The 17,607-nt window shown below is 25.6% G+C and overlaps 2 protein-coding genes and 1 long non-coding RNA gene across 6 annotated transcripts; 2 read left to right on the top strand and 1 right to left on the bottom strand.

Moving 5' to 3' along the window:
- Positions 1 to 3,169: 3,169 nt before the first annotated feature.
- LOC122711476 (synembryn) lies at positions 3,170 to 5,898 on the bottom strand. The gene is made up of 9 exons (XM_043930279.1): positions 5,585 to 5,898; positions 5,377 to 5,516; positions 5,036 to 5,145; positions 4,480 to 4,930; positions 4,161 to 4,407; positions 3,908 to 4,052; positions 3,665 to 3,815; positions 3,451 to 3,570; positions 3,170 to 3,367 (listed from the first exon to the last, which is right to left on the bottom strand). Exons 1-9 carry the CDS (start codon positions 5,660 to 5,662, stop codon positions 3,241 to 3,243), a joined length of 1,569 nt encoding a protein of 522 aa, XP_043786214.1. The 5' UTR covers positions 5,663 to 5,898; the 3' UTR covers positions 3,170 to 3,240.
- A 288-nt stretch (positions 5,899 to 6,186) lies between these two features.
- LOC122711472 lies at positions 6,187 to 10,481 on the top strand. 2 transcript variants are annotated; one of them, XR_006346104.1, is made up of 4 exons: positions 6,187 to 6,237; positions 7,189 to 7,467; positions 7,784 to 8,117; positions 8,369 to 8,428. It is a non-coding gene; the product is annotated as an uncharacterized LOC122711472 (long non-coding RNA). The 2 variants fall into 2 exon arrangements; XR_006346103.1 differs by lacking the exon at positions 8,369 to 8,428 and adding an exon at positions 10,311 to 10,481 and having other exon boundaries at positions 6,188 to 6,237.
- Positions 10,482 to 12,626: 2,145 nt separating this feature from the next.
- LOC122711432 (broad-complex core protein isoforms 1/2/3/4/5-like) lies at positions 12,627 to 16,566 on the top strand. 3 transcript variants are annotated; one of them, XM_043930219.1, is made up of 4 exons: positions 12,627 to 13,580; positions 14,263 to 15,244; positions 15,324 to 15,446; positions 15,609 to 16,566. In XM_043930219.1, the coding sequence occupies exons 2-4, from the start codon at positions 14,287 to 14,289 to the stop codon at positions 15,878 to 15,880; spliced, it is 1,353 nt and encodes a 450-aa protein (XP_043786154.1). In that variant the 5' UTR covers positions 12,627 to 13,580; positions 14,263 to 14,286; the 3' UTR covers positions 15,881 to 16,566. The 3 variants fall into 3 exon arrangements, with proteins under 3 accessions (XP_043786154.1, XP_043786152.1, XP_043786153.1); XM_043930217.1 differs by having other exon boundaries at positions 15,324 to 16,566; XM_043930218.1 differs by having other exon boundaries at positions 12,627 to 12,964; positions 15,324 to 16,566.
- The last annotated feature ends 1,041 nt before the right edge of the window (positions 16,567 to 17,607 follow it).

The raw sequence follows: 17,607 nt of genomic DNA on the forward strand, positions 1-17,607 counted from the left end.
CACACACACACACACACACACACACACACACACACACACACACACACACAAACTATGTTTACTTTGATATTAAGAATAATGACACACACGTTCCTTCTTTTTTTTTTTATCTTGGAAAATCTTTTCTTTGACATATCAAATTGACTACAAATGGACACATTAAGAAACCATTGCATTCCATCAGCGTTATTGCGCGCTTTTCAATATTCCCGTGATCTCTCTGAGTGTTTTTTCACTTTTTCAACGATGAATCGAAACCTCAATGTTTTAATAACAAGATACCTCTTGTTTGAAGCGACACCTAGCATATTAGACTAGGAGACAATTGAAAGACGTCCATGAAGCAAACTAGAAAAAAAAAGTTCTTCTATGGAGAATTACTGTACATTCGTTAATAGCGAAAAATTATATCCGAATAGGATGATTCTTGATTTATCTGGCTCGGCGTTCCTTGAACTGAAATTGTGTTTCTTTCGTTTTACCATTTTCATGCTTTTTCGAGCCAAAAATAATAAAAAACTTGAAGAGAACTGAATTAAATATAAACGATAATTCTTCGAGTGAGAATGTTGTTTCAAGCAATAGATTAAGAAACTGTAGAAAAATAATATGTTCTTTCAATGTGCAATGTTACAATAACATATTATTTATAATTCATAATTTATTATCTATAAGCTGTAATATTAGAATAATGGCTAATAATATTTTAAGCAATTAAGAGAATAAAATCATTTAAATGTTTCTTCATTTATTGTTTCAACTTCGATTAGGAAAATATATTTTTAACGGAAATTATTTTTAAGTATATTTTATCTGATACAAAATATTTCGATTTCAATTTTAATTTTATTCGTAATTATTTATTTCTTCAAAATTTGTTCATTGATCATCAAATCTTGTACCTGGAAATGGTATTTCTGAGAAAAAAAAATATTCTAGTCATAAACGGTTCAAAAAGCTTAAATTTTTCAATTAAACTAATAATAGATTATCAAAACTTGTACAGTTTTTCTTGCTATTGCGGAGAACATTAAAGGATTTGTTTATTCTTAGAAATTTGACAAATCCATGAATTCAGATCTGTCTTGATCTGAATTGTTTACGAGCTTCTACGAACAATTTCATAATAAAAATGTTTTCATATAAAAGAAAAACAAATCAAAACTTCTTCTAAATAGCGAGAGAAAGGTGATAAATATTGTTGACTATTATCCATTGCAAAGTAACAGAACAAAAAAATGAAAAAGAACGCCGAGCCACCAATATATGGAACTTCTATATATTGAAATTAAAAAAGAAACAATATCTTTCAAGATAAGGTTTAATGTGACATGATATCTATTCAGATATTGCGAGTATGTTTTAAACAGAAGAATAGAAAAGCTGAAAAATAAAAAAAGAAAGAAATACATACTAGAAGTGAAAAAAAAAATGAAAATAATGAGAAGCAAAGAAATAAATAAATTCAATATAATTCGTTATGCGTAAACCATGTTTTCCTAAGACCTCCATTGGTATTTTTTATTAGATTATTCGCAAAAATGGGATGGATTTTGAGAGAAAAAATGTTCCGACATATTGCTTAAATAATTCAAAACTGTGAAAACTATATAAAAAGTATAGTACAAGACGAGAGAAAAATGCTAAAAATGCAATATGAAAAAAAAGCGTGTATTCCAAATATATTTTTTATATATGCTAATGGGATGCCAAGGAGCATGGTCACGTTATAAACGTTTAAAAAAAGAACAATATTATATTATTTAGTGTGAATTACGCGTACAGTTATATGTAAAAAAAATTTGCACAGGTATAGGCATATTATCGATTATGTAATCGATTGTCGGTCTCCCTTTCCTATTCAGCCTTTAGATAAAATATATATGTATATATACGTATATGTGAATAAATACATATATTGAATTTACACATATATGTATATCTGTTTCTCTAATTAAGTCCTTCAAACGAGAAAGAAAAAAGAAAAAAAAGAGTGATATCTTTGATGATTCTAATTTTAATTCCTCCTTGCATCTTCATCCGAATTTCCCCAAAATTTGTTAAACCTAGTCTTACACACACACACACACACACACACACACACACACACACACACACACACACACACACACCAATGTTACTATATGTGTGTGTGTGTGTGTATATTATGCACAATATGCATATGTACGCATATATATGTGTAACTCTTCTTTCGTTTAAATGGGGATTTTCGCTTATTATTATATTATTATTACTACTATTATTATTAATATTTTTTCTCTTTCTTTTTTTCCTTTTTTCTTCTCTACGTCAGTACCTACTAAATTTTTGGTTTCATTTTTATATGAAATATTCAAATTTATGGTATTATACGTATACACATCTATATACACTTTTACAAACAACAATAAAATAAAAAAAAATAAAACGAAAATAAAATATTTTAATCTACGTACTATATTAATATTATGTATTTAAAGATATGTGGAGAATATTTGCTACTTATATATTTGTCAGATTTAAGCGTGCGCTATGTTTGGAAAAGTATCTTCACGGGCGAAATTGGGAAAAGGAGAGCAAGTTATGTTGCTATTGCTCTGAAAATTTTTTAGTTTTTTGTAATGATGTTGAATACAATTATTGAGTTGACGTTTTTTCATTTTGAAATCGCATGAATAATATTATTTTTAAAGGAAGTCTTTAAAAATAAACCTTTTATACCTTGTCAATTCCCCCAACTTCGTTGCGTCCCGTGCGGAACACATTTCCAAACAAAAGAGAAAAAAAAGTTACTCAACTAATGCAGTTCTTTGAAACATGTAGGAAACATATGTTTTTGTCTGCGTATAGGCTGCAAAATGCAATAATAAATATATTGTGATGCTCACGAAAGCACATAACATAAAATTATAATATTTAAAATATTTCATGTGATTTTGGAAACTGTTATATTTTTTATTTCCTGCCAATTGTTTAATTTGTAATGTTGTTCTTTGTTCTTTTTTCAATAAAGTAAGCAAATCAACTTTATTGGCGTTTTGAATTTTTTTGTAATCATCACATTTTTTATCAATTTGAAATTTTTTCTAGTAATTTTAGCTTTCATCAACTGGATTTCTTGGATTATGTGAAAATTGGATGATAATGAATACCAGATATGAAAGTAAAATACATTTCACATAAGTACTTTTATTTTGTATTTGTGCTTACATACAATTTTATATACAAATATTTCAGCATTCAATCAGAATCAGAGTCTCGATGATTATATTGTTGCTTTGGTAGTTCCTCTTGCAATTCCAGGACATGTTCAATTGGTTTTGGCTTTCCATCATCTCCAATTCTACAAGGCTGTACCACACCTTCCCTAATATAATAAAATTGATTTTAAATTTGCATGAAATATAAATTAAATATATCATATCTATAAATAAATAATTGAATATGAACCTTGTTAACTTATCAACAAGGCCAATGAGTTGTAAGGCTTCGTATTCTTTTTGTTCCTCACTCATTCCTTCTAAAGGATTAGGTTTTGGATGTTCAAAACAGCCAGTTACTGGATTAATTCTTTGATAAACACAGATTTTATTAAAATTATCACATAATTATAATTATAAATTAATTATTAGAATCTTAAATTTAATTAAAGAGAAATACTTACTGTTCCTTATGCTTCAAGTATTCTTCAGTTTCACTATCTTCTGATTCAGAAGAATAAGCAGGTCGAATTTTTTTATTCGGTCCCAACAATCCTTTGTTTGCAAACATTCCAGCAGCATTTCCATATCCCGTATATTTTACCATACGAGTAACTACAAAAAATAATAATTTACAAACAAATAATTTTATTTTAAAAATAAATTTTTTAAAAATTTTTTATATTTTATTAAATATCTGCAGTCACCATTTTCTTTACAGAGTATGAACAAAAACTCGGCAACGAGATCTCGTAACTCTGTCAAAGGAGAAGTTAATAATTTACACAACTTCGCCCTCAAAGTAGTTCCTTCTTCTGGGCGATGCATTACATCTTTTAAAGGAGGTAAAATCTAAAAAAACAAAATATTTTGTTTTTGCAATAATTTTAAATATTTTTCAAATAAATTAAATATTTTTAAAACAATTCTCAAATATTTTTAAATAAAAAGAATTTTAACCTGTAGCCTGGTATATTTTCGAATTAATCTCTCTGCTTTAACCATTCTGATAAAAGCAGTAACAATTGGACTCAGATTTCCTATTAAGTCATCCTTAAAATTTAGTCTTCTATCTAAAAATTTTAATAAAACAAATACTGCACTCATATCCATATTTTGGAATATTTGCTTGTGTTTCACTTTGGTAGGAGATATTATTTCTGAATAACAATTATATGGCATCACAGTTAATAAATTTGCAATGTTGCTGAAATAGAAATTAATATAAAATAATAATAAGATAATGTATATATTTGATATTTTAAGAGATAATAAATACCTTTGAAGATCATTGTCTTTCTTAGATTTGAATAATAATAATTTATTCAAAATTGAAACTAAATTTTTACTTTTTTCTTCTGTTGTATTGTCTGAATTTATATATAAATTAAATAATGCTTTTAAAATTTCACACACTAATATTGCATTATCTTCCTTAATAAAATATAATTTATCTTGTTCACATTGAATGCATATATTCTCCAACATTTTTATAAAACATTCATCTCCATTCAATTCTGTTTTAACAATTTGTCTAGTGGAAATGTTTAAAGCAGTAATTAGAAATATAATTCTTGTATCAAATAACATTATTTCATATGGAATTTTTTCATTGTATTTTCTTATACGGTCAATTAGACATGGTAAACAATGTGTTTTTGGTAATAATTCTTGAACCTTTATACTATTGAATATTAAATTACATAGTAATTTAAGAGCTTCAATATTAACTACAAAATAAATAAGAATTAAAGAAATTATATTTATAAGTTAGAAGTTAGAAGTCATATTTATTATAATATTTTACTTATAATGGATAACTACATTATTCTTACCATTGCTATAGATGCGTAGATTTATATTTATGTCCCTTAGAGCTGCATTATCTAATATAATACCTAATCTTTCGTCTGTGATTAATTCGTTTAACTTTGTTTTGTCTCTGCTACGTTAATGGAGAAAAACAATAGAATTACTTAATAATAATAGCAAAAGCTAGGTCTACATTTAAAGCAATAACACAAAGTGGTGTCAGAAAAGTTTTAATGCTTTGCTAAAAATAAAAATGTATTTATTCAATAAAGTTTTTTTTTATAAACTCAATATGTATAAGTCAAAATATAAAATTACACAATGATAGCTCATATAAATATACATAATCACATTATAATGTTACCTAAGTATCCGCAAAGTGGATAAACAATTATAATGAAGAAATGATTGTGAATTGTCTGATAAACAACGAAACAATGTTTTCCATAATTTTTCACGTAATTGATCGTTATTGAGTTCTTCAAATACTGTTCGGTTTCCATACTAAAATAATAGAAAATTAATTTATATTATGAATTTTTTATAAAAATCTTTAAAGCATTTAAACTTACATTTTTCTGAAAGGCAATAATATTTTTTGAAAATTCGTCGTCCGAGTCTGAAATTATTTTTTGCACTAACACATCCATGTTAGTATTAACATAATATAGAATTGAAAAGTTGGCACTTGGAACAACACGGGCAAAGGGAATATTCCACTTTATTCAACGATACAGTACTAAATGATTTTATATCTGTTTATAAACATAAGATTTTTAATCAATAATATGTCTATTTTTATGATTTTATTAATTTTTTAATTTTACACAGTATATTTCTGAAAATTCAGAAAAAATTAAATTGAAAATATTTAAACACTGTTTTACACACAAATTGAGTCATCATAATAAAATAACCTAAATAAGTAAGCGCCATCTAGAGAAAACTGATAGTAATAAAAAACATCTAAAATCAAACATAAGTTAATTAAATTTTGTTCATAATTATATTCTTTTCATTTTTGAGAATCTAAATTTAAATTTTATTTATATAATTTTTTATATAAATAATTTATATATAAATAATATTTAAAATAAATTATATAAATAATAAATATTTGCATTAAGCAACAGAAAGAACTTTAATTTTTGAGTTGATAATTGTTTAATACTACTTGAACATTTTGTTAAAGTTAAAATTAATCATCAAGTTATGATTTCGTCAAGTAAGTTTTTTTTAATTTGATTTTTATGAAAGTAGATTGATTCTAGAATTAAGATTTTTAGTTTCTTGATATTATTTAAACCTACAAAATTGCAAATTTAAATGAAATATTGGAATTTTTTTATAAATAAAAAAATTTAACTTAAATCTCAATTATTAAATAATCTCAAATTATTTAATAATTAAAATAAAGAATATAAAAAAATAAAAATAATATTTAAATAAATATAATATTATTATAATATTAATATAATATATTTAAGATACATCTTTTTATTAAAAAATTGTAATGTATGAGTTCTATAAAATATTCTAATATCAATATATACTAAAGTATTAATATATTGTATTTAATTAATATATATCATTTTCAGAGAGTTATTTCTACATAAATAGATTATATATAATTGATATGAAAAAATGTCGGTTGATCCTTATTTATTAAATTTTAAGCATTTAAATTGCTACTTTACTACTAAATTTAAATTGTTTATAATTTAATAAATCTTAAACAATATTTTTATATAACAACTTTTGTATTTGTTTTGATCTTTAGAATCAATATTCTAAAGATATCTCTCTATAAATATATTAATACGTTATATATAAATATTTTTCACTAATGCACTTTAATTGTTTATTCTCATTATATATTTATATTCTCATTAATATTATTTATATAATATCATCATAATAATTTATTTATATAATTTACTTTATAATTATAGTTCCTAATAATTCTATGCCAATTCTATTGATTACTAAATTAAAATTAGCGAAGCTTAAATTGCAACGCTCTTTCAAAGAAAGAAAATGATCTGACCTTTCTCACGGAAGTTAGTTATATTTCCTTAAGATGGCAGAAGAGATCCTTATTACTCATAATCCACGATGCCTCTGGCAACATTTTATCGAAGATTGACCCTGTAACACATATAAGATCCGTTTCTAGTGGAATTGAAGACTCGATGGAAGGGCGTGGAACTTAAGAAGAAACAGGTTTCTATTCGCGGAGGTTTCTATTTACCGGCCGTCGACTCCATGGTCGATGCTCCGATAATCTGGTTCAACGACTTTCTTCTTCGCATACAAAACAAGTTATGGCTATTTCTTTGACTTCCTTGTGTGTGCGCGCGCACATGCGGATTACATCACATTCCTGTAATCGCATGCTCACCAAGTTTTTTCGCTGGAAAGACGCCATGATGCATAAAAACGTATCAAGAGAAATGTTAGTATTAGAGAAATTATATATTGGCGTAGAATTGCTAAATTATAAAACTAAGTAAAAATTTTCACTAAAACTCTAATTACTTTATTTCATATTTTTTCATTTATAATATAAATAATGATATGTAGATAAAATTTTATAATTTATATGATTTTGTATAGGATTTTTTATTGATTTTTATTAATCGCTAAAAATGATTTTTATTAAAAATATGTACGTAATCTAGAAATCTATAAAATAGATTTCTGATTATCAAAAATTGAAAAATGAAAAATTTTTTTTTAAACAAATTCTCTTTTATTATGTTATTTTTCAGACATTTGCAGTTTTCTTTACGTCACAAAGAATTCTCCGTCACTTAGATTATTCTGAGATCGTGATCTGTAACGAAAACAACGGTTGAAGACAAAGATTGAAGGAAAAAAAAATCAAAAAAAGAAAGAGATAGTACTTAATCGCATTAAATGCACATTATATGTAGTGAAGAAAAGAGTAGCGATATAACAGGTGTCTTACACAGGAAGCACATTGATATTGTCAAGCTCCTTAAGAATATACTGCCATAAAAATTCATTCGTTTCTAGCAGGCATAAAGAAGGGCTTGGTAGAATAGAGGAACAATGACCTTGAAGAGTAGGGTTGTCCAACGGGTAAGAATAGTGTGTTCATAGATGCGTAAATTATGCGTCATTTTTTAAATAAAACGTACTATTTTTGTTTTCTTTTTTTTTTAAAAAGATATTGAATTATTGCTAATTTTGATGAAATTTATTTAAATTTAGAAAATAATAGAGATTTATTTTTATTATATTTAATTGCAAATTATAATTAAATTATAGATTTATAACATTAAATAATTATTAATTTAGTGAAGTAAATTAAATATAGTTTTATATTTTAGTGATGATGAATGATAGATTATAAACAATAATTCTAATATAAAAATGATTACAAAATTATTATTTATTTTTTGCAAAATAAATAATTTACAAAATTTATAAAAAGAAAATATAAAAATGCATATATAAAAAGTATATATAGATGGATATTGATATGAACTGATATTTGAATATTTTGATTAGTAAAAGTCAGATTTTAAAGTTAGTTTTTTCGAAATTGTACGAAAGTTGAGAGGACAAGAAAATATATATGCACATGTGTTGCGTATAATAAGCCTGCGGTAGATGCACTTTTGGAAAATCATGCATATACGTGGCAACATCGCACAGCGGGCTCACATTCCACGTGGTCAGGACCGGTTTGCGGGTGTCGACCCACTGACACTCGTCTACACAGATAAACCTTGGCCCTATATGTAGAGTACACCTTACTTATATTTTTTTTTATTGCAATACTAGAAATATTTTTTTATTAATCCATAGAATTGTAATCCATGATCCATAGAATTAGACAACATGACAACATGATTATTTAGTTATATATAATAATAAAATTTTATCAATATATAAGTTATAAATTTTATATATAGTACAAAAATAAAAGTCAATAAAATTAGAATGAAATATTCGCAACGAATATTATTACTAGATTAGAAATTTGGAAAAAATAAATCCAATTACAATTACAAATAATACATACATTATATAAATGTACAAGAACAATTGATTTATACATTAACACTTTATATAAATACATATAAAAAAAACTTGGCGTGCATTGCAAGGCCATTGACCGAAGGGATTCCTGATCGATGATCGGCTACCTGCTGATACATTGTTCCCTATACAATAGCAAAAGAATTGTCGGTCTGGTAGAAACCTTCGGCGTCAAGTGCAATTATTCCATGTAACAGTGCATTTTGTTCCTACTATTCAAGATGTGTTTTGCCTTCTAGTAACCATTCATTACAATTACCGAGTGCAATACTTCTTCATTCACTTGTGCGCAGAGACCTCTTAGCATAATTCTATATATATCTTCTTTTCTTAAAACATGATGACCGAAATTTACATTCAAAAAAAAAATTATTGTAGAATGTTACTTTTTAATAATTTTAAAATTATAATAATAAAATTAAAAAAATTAATAAAGATATTATAATATATATATTATATATTATATATATATTATAATATATAATATTTTTCTATTAATTGAAATTTGATAAAATTAAATCATAAATATAATTAAATATATTTATATAATATCTTTTACAAATTAAAAAAACTTTTTTTGTTTTGCTCAGATGATTGAAACAAAATTTTAGAATGATTTTCTAAAGAAATTAGGAGGACAAGAAGCACATGTGAAGAGAAACAGGTTTTTCATAGGGATTGAAAAGCCGTTTACATCTATTTTTTTCAGACCAAATCAGCTTAGATCCATGTAAAACTCTCATTTTTGTATGTACTTTTTCTATATATTTTAAATAGGATTCATATATCTAAAAAATTATTTATTTTATTTCTAATAAATATTATTGTTTATAATAATATTATAATATTATAAGAATATATAAAAATATTTATAATAATATTATTTAATATTATTATAAAATTGAATAGTAACTATTTATAAAATTACTATTTTCTGTTTTCTTTCATTTTTATAGTTATTAACAAAATATGCAAGAATACAAAATTAAGAATTCTATACTATCTGTAAAGGCGATAAGCAAACAGTTAATATCCCTCTATCATCGCTTTGTCCAAATAGATAATGTGCAACGTTGCTATACTTATCACTAATATATTCTCTTTATTGTTCATACTTTTTCTTTTTTCATTTGATTTGATTGAAATTATTAATATTCCTTTTAAAGACTTCGTGGAAATGCACGCAACAAACCAAAGAAGCTTTTCGCTTGTCTTACATTTTTTTAGTGAAAATCCGGTCGTCCTGAGACAAGAGGGAGCAGGCTGCTGCTAAATCTGGAACTCGACTGGATGTTCTATTAAATAGAACTGCGATATCTTCAAAAAATCTCATGCACAAACTATATTCTATAATTTCAATTTAGTTCAAAATAAAAAATATCTGAAAATATACAATAAATTTCAAATTTTTAATTTTTAATTAATTCTTTAAATAACACATAAATTGTGTTATTTTATTAAAATCTGATTTTTCTAAATTAAAAATTGAAAAAAATTTGTGTCTGTAACGTATAATTTTCCATTTCATTATTATTTATATTTTAGTAATTTAAAAATAATTAGATAATTTAATTATCTAAATTAAAATAATTAATAAATATCAAATAATAGATAAATAATTACATATAAAACAATATTTTAAATATTTTCTTTCAGATACTGCTCATATCTGAAAATGCAATGTATATTCTATAAATAAATATAAAAATTTAATTTTCAATGTGGAAACAATTTAACTGAGACTGTTGTATTCACTCGTCGAATATGGAATTTTTTCAATGGCGCAACAGTATACAAGGATTCACCTTAGTAGCTTCGTATTCCCCTCTTTTTCTTCAACCAAAAGTTTCATTCGATGGCGCACTCACTTACACATTTACACCTTCTAATCATATTCGTGTAAAACTGTCCATGGCATGCAGCACGCAAGAAAATGATTTTCTTTTATCATGGTCTATTTTTATCTTTTGCTTCTTTTTTTATTGTATGAATTAATTAAGGTAATGTGAAAATTAAACAATATATTTTCGGCTCTTTTTTAATATGCCATTTCGCAAGCTTTGGTAAACAGAAAATGACGCAACGTCCATGTGCGTTAATGCATAAAAGGAAGGGCAGAAAATAAACTGGTAAGTTCTTTTATTTATGTTTCATTCAATCTTTCAATTTATTTCTTATTTATATTCATTATTATAACAATTTTTATTTTATTATCGTAATAATTTTAAAATTTTTTATAATATTGGAAAAAAATTGAAAAATTTTTATAAAATAGGAAAAAAAAAATGAAAAATGAAAGACATAATATTAATTATGATAAAAAAAAAAATTATTTGATTTCCGTAATCATGAGAAAAATTTTATAAGATTTTATATAAGGATAAAAATATAATCATCGTAATAAAGTTAAGGTGTGATAGCAATTTTTGAAAACATATATATATATATATATATATATATATATATATATAACTTTTTATTTTTTATCACATGTATGAAAAATTTTAATAATTAGAGAAACAAGAATAATGATCATTTTTATCAAGATCATTTTTAAATTTGTAATATCTATTTAAAATTTAATTATTCTATTTACATATACATTTTGAAAAAAATCTTTGATTACAACTTATATATATGTATTAAAAAATTTTCGAAATGCGCAAAGCATTATATAATTTTTTAATTGCTTTATAAAATTATTTTGCATGATAATATTTCGAATAATATGATTCTCTAATTATATGATTCTCTAAATCATTTTGAATCGTATTAAAATTTTTATAAAGTTTTTAAAAGTTTATTTGTGAAAAATCAATTTTACAAAAAAATTACAATAAGAATATTAAAAAAAAAAGTGATAAAGAAATTGTGATCACAATTTTATTAGAATAAAGGAATCAAATCGTTGCTTAAAAACTTGGGATAAAAAGAAAATCTAATGCTATGCTGATATGCGAGTAAAAGACGTGGGTGTACACACACGGCGCCATATAGTTATACATATACGCTTATATATGCAAGTATGCACCAGTTGTGTATGTATGTGTCGTACCCCGCAGGATATTGGCCTAGACGTAGCGTGATTGGCCGATCGTGCAACCAGGGACGATGGTGTCTGTGCAAGTCTCCTTGTGCGTGCTAGTCAGTGGCGTAACTTTAGTATCTGTGCGTTTTTTAAGTTGAATTTATATAACTTGGATATTATAATAAATAAATTTAAATTAAATACTTTCAATAATATTATACTATCATGTAAAAAAAACAATTTCGTTTAAACAAATTTAAAATAATATGATAATATAATAGATTTAGAATTAGATTTAGAAAATTGCAAGTCATTATCAATAGACTATCATAATTTATATATTTATATAATTATATATATTAATATAATTATTATTTATATAAAAATTTATATTTGTATTTAACAATTATTATTATAATAAAATAATATAAATGATTATTATAATTATCTAAGAGATTTAATTTCTTAAAATTTCTTAAAATTTCTTAAAATTTATAGAATCCGTAGTTAAACTTTCTAAAAATTCCCTCAATTTTCTTAAATTTTCTTATCAATAGACCACAGTTTATGCGCTGATAATCTGCTCATTAAATAAATGCACTAATCGCTTAACTATTTCTTTAAAGGTCAAAATTATGTACTTATTTACTCACAAACATGTTTTCAGATATTGTTCATTTATTGCTAATGTCTTTCATTTATTACTAACATAAGATTTTAAAATTCTAACCGAAATATTTCGCATAAAGAGTTGTCAGTTACGCCACTGGGCACACACAGCAATGGCGATAGTATACGAATACACACGTACGACCACCCCTATGCAAGAAGAGCCATGGCCATGACCAGCTCGGTTAGTGCGTCTTCCACTCACAACTCGTCAGTGGTCGCCGAGTAGGCCGTGGGAGAGAGTTCTTATTCGTATTATAACTTTATTTTGCTGCGGGTGTGCACTTGATGCTGTTATTATTATCATCATTTGGCTACTTAAATCTTAAAAGGAAATAACGTAACAATTACGAAAACAAACTTCAATGAAGATAACCAAATATTGGATAATAAAAATTCTGAGAGCAATAAAAACGTTGGATAACAATAGAAAATAGATTAAAACGGAAATATAGAAAACGAAAATAAAAATTTTTGTGAATTGTGCTTTTATAAATGAGACTTTCTAAGATTTGTTTATAAAAAAAGGATTATCAATTTATGAAAATTAAAGAGATGTGAAAAGATTCATTTTAATCAACAGTTTCGCGCATATATGCGCCCTCATACGTCATGCGCAGTTACTAAGGGTTGGATTCTCGCGGCAACATTTTTGTAGGCTGGTTCGACGGAATTGAGTGACGAATACGAGTGCACACACATGTTAACTTAATCATACATCTCCTAGCGTACTCGGCGGCCATTTGAACAGCTTCGTCATACGGTGCCAGCTTTTTCAAAAGGGAGGACCGGGTTGACGAGTAAGTCTTCGCTATACTATATGATAAATGTTTTAGATCCGTGTCAATTTTTTTTTTTATTTTTTTCTTCTATTATAGAAATTTATTATAATGTTATACACTGTATTTATAATTATATATAGTATTAGATTATAATATATTATGTGAAAATATAATAAAAAAATAAGAAAATATTTTCATTATATAATTTATAAATATTGATTAATTGATAAAATGTAATAATAATTTATTTTGCTTATTTATTTACAAATTATTTTTTAATTCATATTTATTAAAATTTAATTTATGTATTAAAAAAGAATTGTTACTGTTCGAATTTTAAGTTTTGTATATATATTTTATGAACAACATGCGTTTTGCTCATGCATTTTTTGTTAAATGAAGATAGTTTCACATGAATAACTCATATCTCATAAAATTATGCTAGATAAATTTCATTTTTAATTAATTTAATAATTAGAAAATGATTAAAAAATACAAATATTTAAAACATTCAAATAATTATTTGTAAACTTTTGGATTCAAATTTTTATTTTTTTATATGATATAATTTCTATCAAAATAGATATAATTTCTATCTATTCAAAATTTTAACAAATGTATTAAAGTTGGATATATAAGTCAGAATAGAACATATATTTATTAATGATGTAATCTTATTGTTATAATTTATTTATTTTAGGTTCTGTTTTATTAATTAATCGAAATGGCGAGCACTTCACAACAATATTGTCTGCGCTGGAACAATCATCGCTCTAACTTATTGACTATGTTTGATAAGTTATTGCAAAACGAAGCATTCACCGACGTAACTTTGGCAGTTGATGAAGGTGCATCCGTTAAATGCCACAAAATGGTTTTAGCGGCATGTTCCTCTTATTTTCAAACTCTATTTATTGATTTACCATGCAAGCATCCGATTGTAGTATTAAAAGACGTGAAATACTCTGATATTAAAGCTATCTTAGAATATATGTATCGAGGTGAAGTAAATGTGGCTCAAGAACAATTAGCTGGTTTATTAAAAGTCGCAGAAGTATTAAAAGTGAAGGGATTGGTTGAAGAAAATAACTCTCAAAGTCATCAAGAAGAAGTGGAAACATCTATGTCTCCTCCGCCAGCCATAAGTACCAGTACAACTAGTAGTGCAGCTCATAGTAGTGGACATATATCTCCACCGCATTCTACAGGAACCACGTATAATATTTACGGCAAATCACCAGTTGATCGAAATAGCCGTTTAGCGCTACCAATGTGGCCTTTATCAAGATTTCCTATTACTCATTCCAGTTCCAGCCATCAGACGGCATCACATCAACACTCCCCCATCTTAACCGGATCTTATGACAATGGCTTTGAAACTTCCCCATTGAAACGCAAGAAACTCTTGAATATGTTAATGAATAGAGACACACCGATTCTTAGAACGGTTCTCGGTCAAGGTCACGCAGATAGTTCTCAGGGGATTCCTCTCTTACATCCAGATAGTCAAGAAACTCAATTTAGAATTAATAGTAATGGCTCATCAAATGAAAATGATAGACGTAGTAATACAGATATAGTTCATGGAGAATCTGCACATAGTCCTTATACCGATGTTTCTATAATGGATGAAGACGATAAGCAATCATCGCCACAATCATATGCTCCGGATGTTAAAACAGGTAAGAAAAATAGATTTATATAGAAATTTCAACTTCTATTCAATTACAAAGAAATATAACGAACTATTTTTTACCGAAGAAATGATCAACTATGTACCAGTTCAAAAGCCAGAATGGAAACGATATAAACAATATACAAGAAATGATATCATGTCTGCGATCGAGGCAGTACGCTCAGGAATGAGTGCTTTGCAAGCAGCACGTAAGTATGGAGTACCCTCTCGAACTCTCTATGATAAAGTGAAAAAATTAGGGATTACGACGTCACGACCATTTAAGCGTGGCTCAAATGGTAGTGGCGCTTGTTTCCCTTATGGAATCGGTGGTAATTCAAATGGCAATATCTACAGCGGCGCACTTTCAGAAAACGAAAATGAAAATAGTAGCGTAATCGAGGATGCTGGGCCTATTCTTGATACATGTAAATCAAGAGATAGTCCTGTGGATCTAAAGATCTTAGATACTACTCGTTGTACATCTAGCCCCTCAGTACATTCCGTGAAAGAACAAAGTAATGAATATCAGGTTGAAGATCTTTCTGTAAGTCGTAAGACAGATATTCGTGTGATAGTTCCGCCAACATCAGTAATTAAAAGCGAAGAAAATATGGTTTCCAATTTTTGCAGTCACGATTAACTTAGATATATTCTTTTATTTTTCATTATTACCAGTGTGTTCATTTGACAACAACTAAACGTACTATTTATCGATTAATTAAATTACAAACAAATTTTTTATAAAGTTTTTAATAATTTAAGAATATCAATTTAGAAAAAATTACATACATTTATATATATTTATAGTGTTCAGTGAATCAAAAATAGAATTTTTATTATTTGAATTATATAGAAGTCAACTTGATCAAAATCAATCATTTGATTTCTGAAATTTGACTTCTAAATGGTTCATTTAATGATATTTTTTGTTTTATGGAACACGATGCTTTCTGATATGATCGAAAGCCTGTCACAATAGATTAATGAAGCGATATAAGTGAAAGAAAAAGGCAGTTAAATGAAAGCTAATTAAATCAGTGTTTAATAAATGACTCAGGGATAGTTGATTCTTGCAATAATAGACCATAGAATATATATATATATATATATTCATAAAAATTGCGGTAAAAATCATCGGTATATGAGGTTTTTAAATCCTCTTTTCGGACTACCTTACACAAGACTGATTTATATATTATGGATTCAAGAGACTGAAGTAATCGATTGTGTTTCAAAATTGTTAAAGTTTAATGCTAAAGGTCATAGAATATATTGCTTTTCCGATTTATAATAATATTCTATATATTATAAACTTACAAATGTATAATATTTATTATTTGAGAGTTGTTAAAGAAAAGAAAATCACACTTAATGAAATTATTCATATTCAAATATTTAATGAAATTGATCATATATATTTTTTCATGTTTATAATTAATTATAATTAATATATGATCTTTTGCAAAAATATGCGAAATATTTTCGAAATCGCATTAAACTTTAAACATTTTTGGATCAATGTATGAATATGCATGTTTTTTTTTAAATTAATTTTAATCATTGTGATTCAATATTTTCATTTTTTTCATTTTGCAATCTACTAGTAGTACTATTTTAGAATCTTAATTCATTTTTTTAGATTATAATATCGCGTAAGAAAAAAGAAAAAAAGAGTGTACATTATTTTGAACATTTTGTTTTTAGTTCTTTTTTTTTTTAAGAAAAATTTCCTATTTTTAGCATTAAATGCTATCAATAATATATTATTATATATACGAAATATATATAATCTATGAAAGAACAAAAAAAAAAAGAAAAAAAGAGATTAGAGAGTTATACAATTCAAATAATTTCATGTTATTGACTGAAGATATCACTGTTAACTTGTTACTAATTATAAGATTATCGTTACTGATCAATGGCCCTGGGATACAGCTGCAATATTGCTCAATATTAATGCATAATAATTACACATAATAGAACGAACTACCTCATCGTACAACGAACAATATTGTTCATTATTAACGTTAAGACTGATAGAGCCGAATCTGCGTTACCAATTTGATGAAATCGTGCGTTTTATTTTACAACGTGTGTTTTATGTATGTATACACAACAAAAGAGCATATATATATGTATATATATATATATATATATGTATAAATCTATTTAAGTTATATATTATATATGTGTATTATATATATATATATATATATATATATACATATATAAATCCATATAAATTATAAAAATTATATTATGAACAGATATAAATTTTAATAGTAGTTTTAAGCATAAAAGTTACAATTTTCTTAAATATGTTAATAATATGCTCGATCAATGGCTGGATATAACAATTTATAAAAG

The sequence above is a fragment of the Apis laboriosa genome, unplaced genomic scaffold (genome assembly GCF_014066325.1).
Source record: "Apis laboriosa isolate Shangri-la unplaced genomic scaffold, ASM1406632v1 scaffold170_cov151, whole genome shotgun sequence".
Taxonomy (NCBI): domain Eukaryota; kingdom Metazoa; phylum Arthropoda; class Insecta; order Hymenoptera; family Apidae; genus Apis; species Apis laboriosa.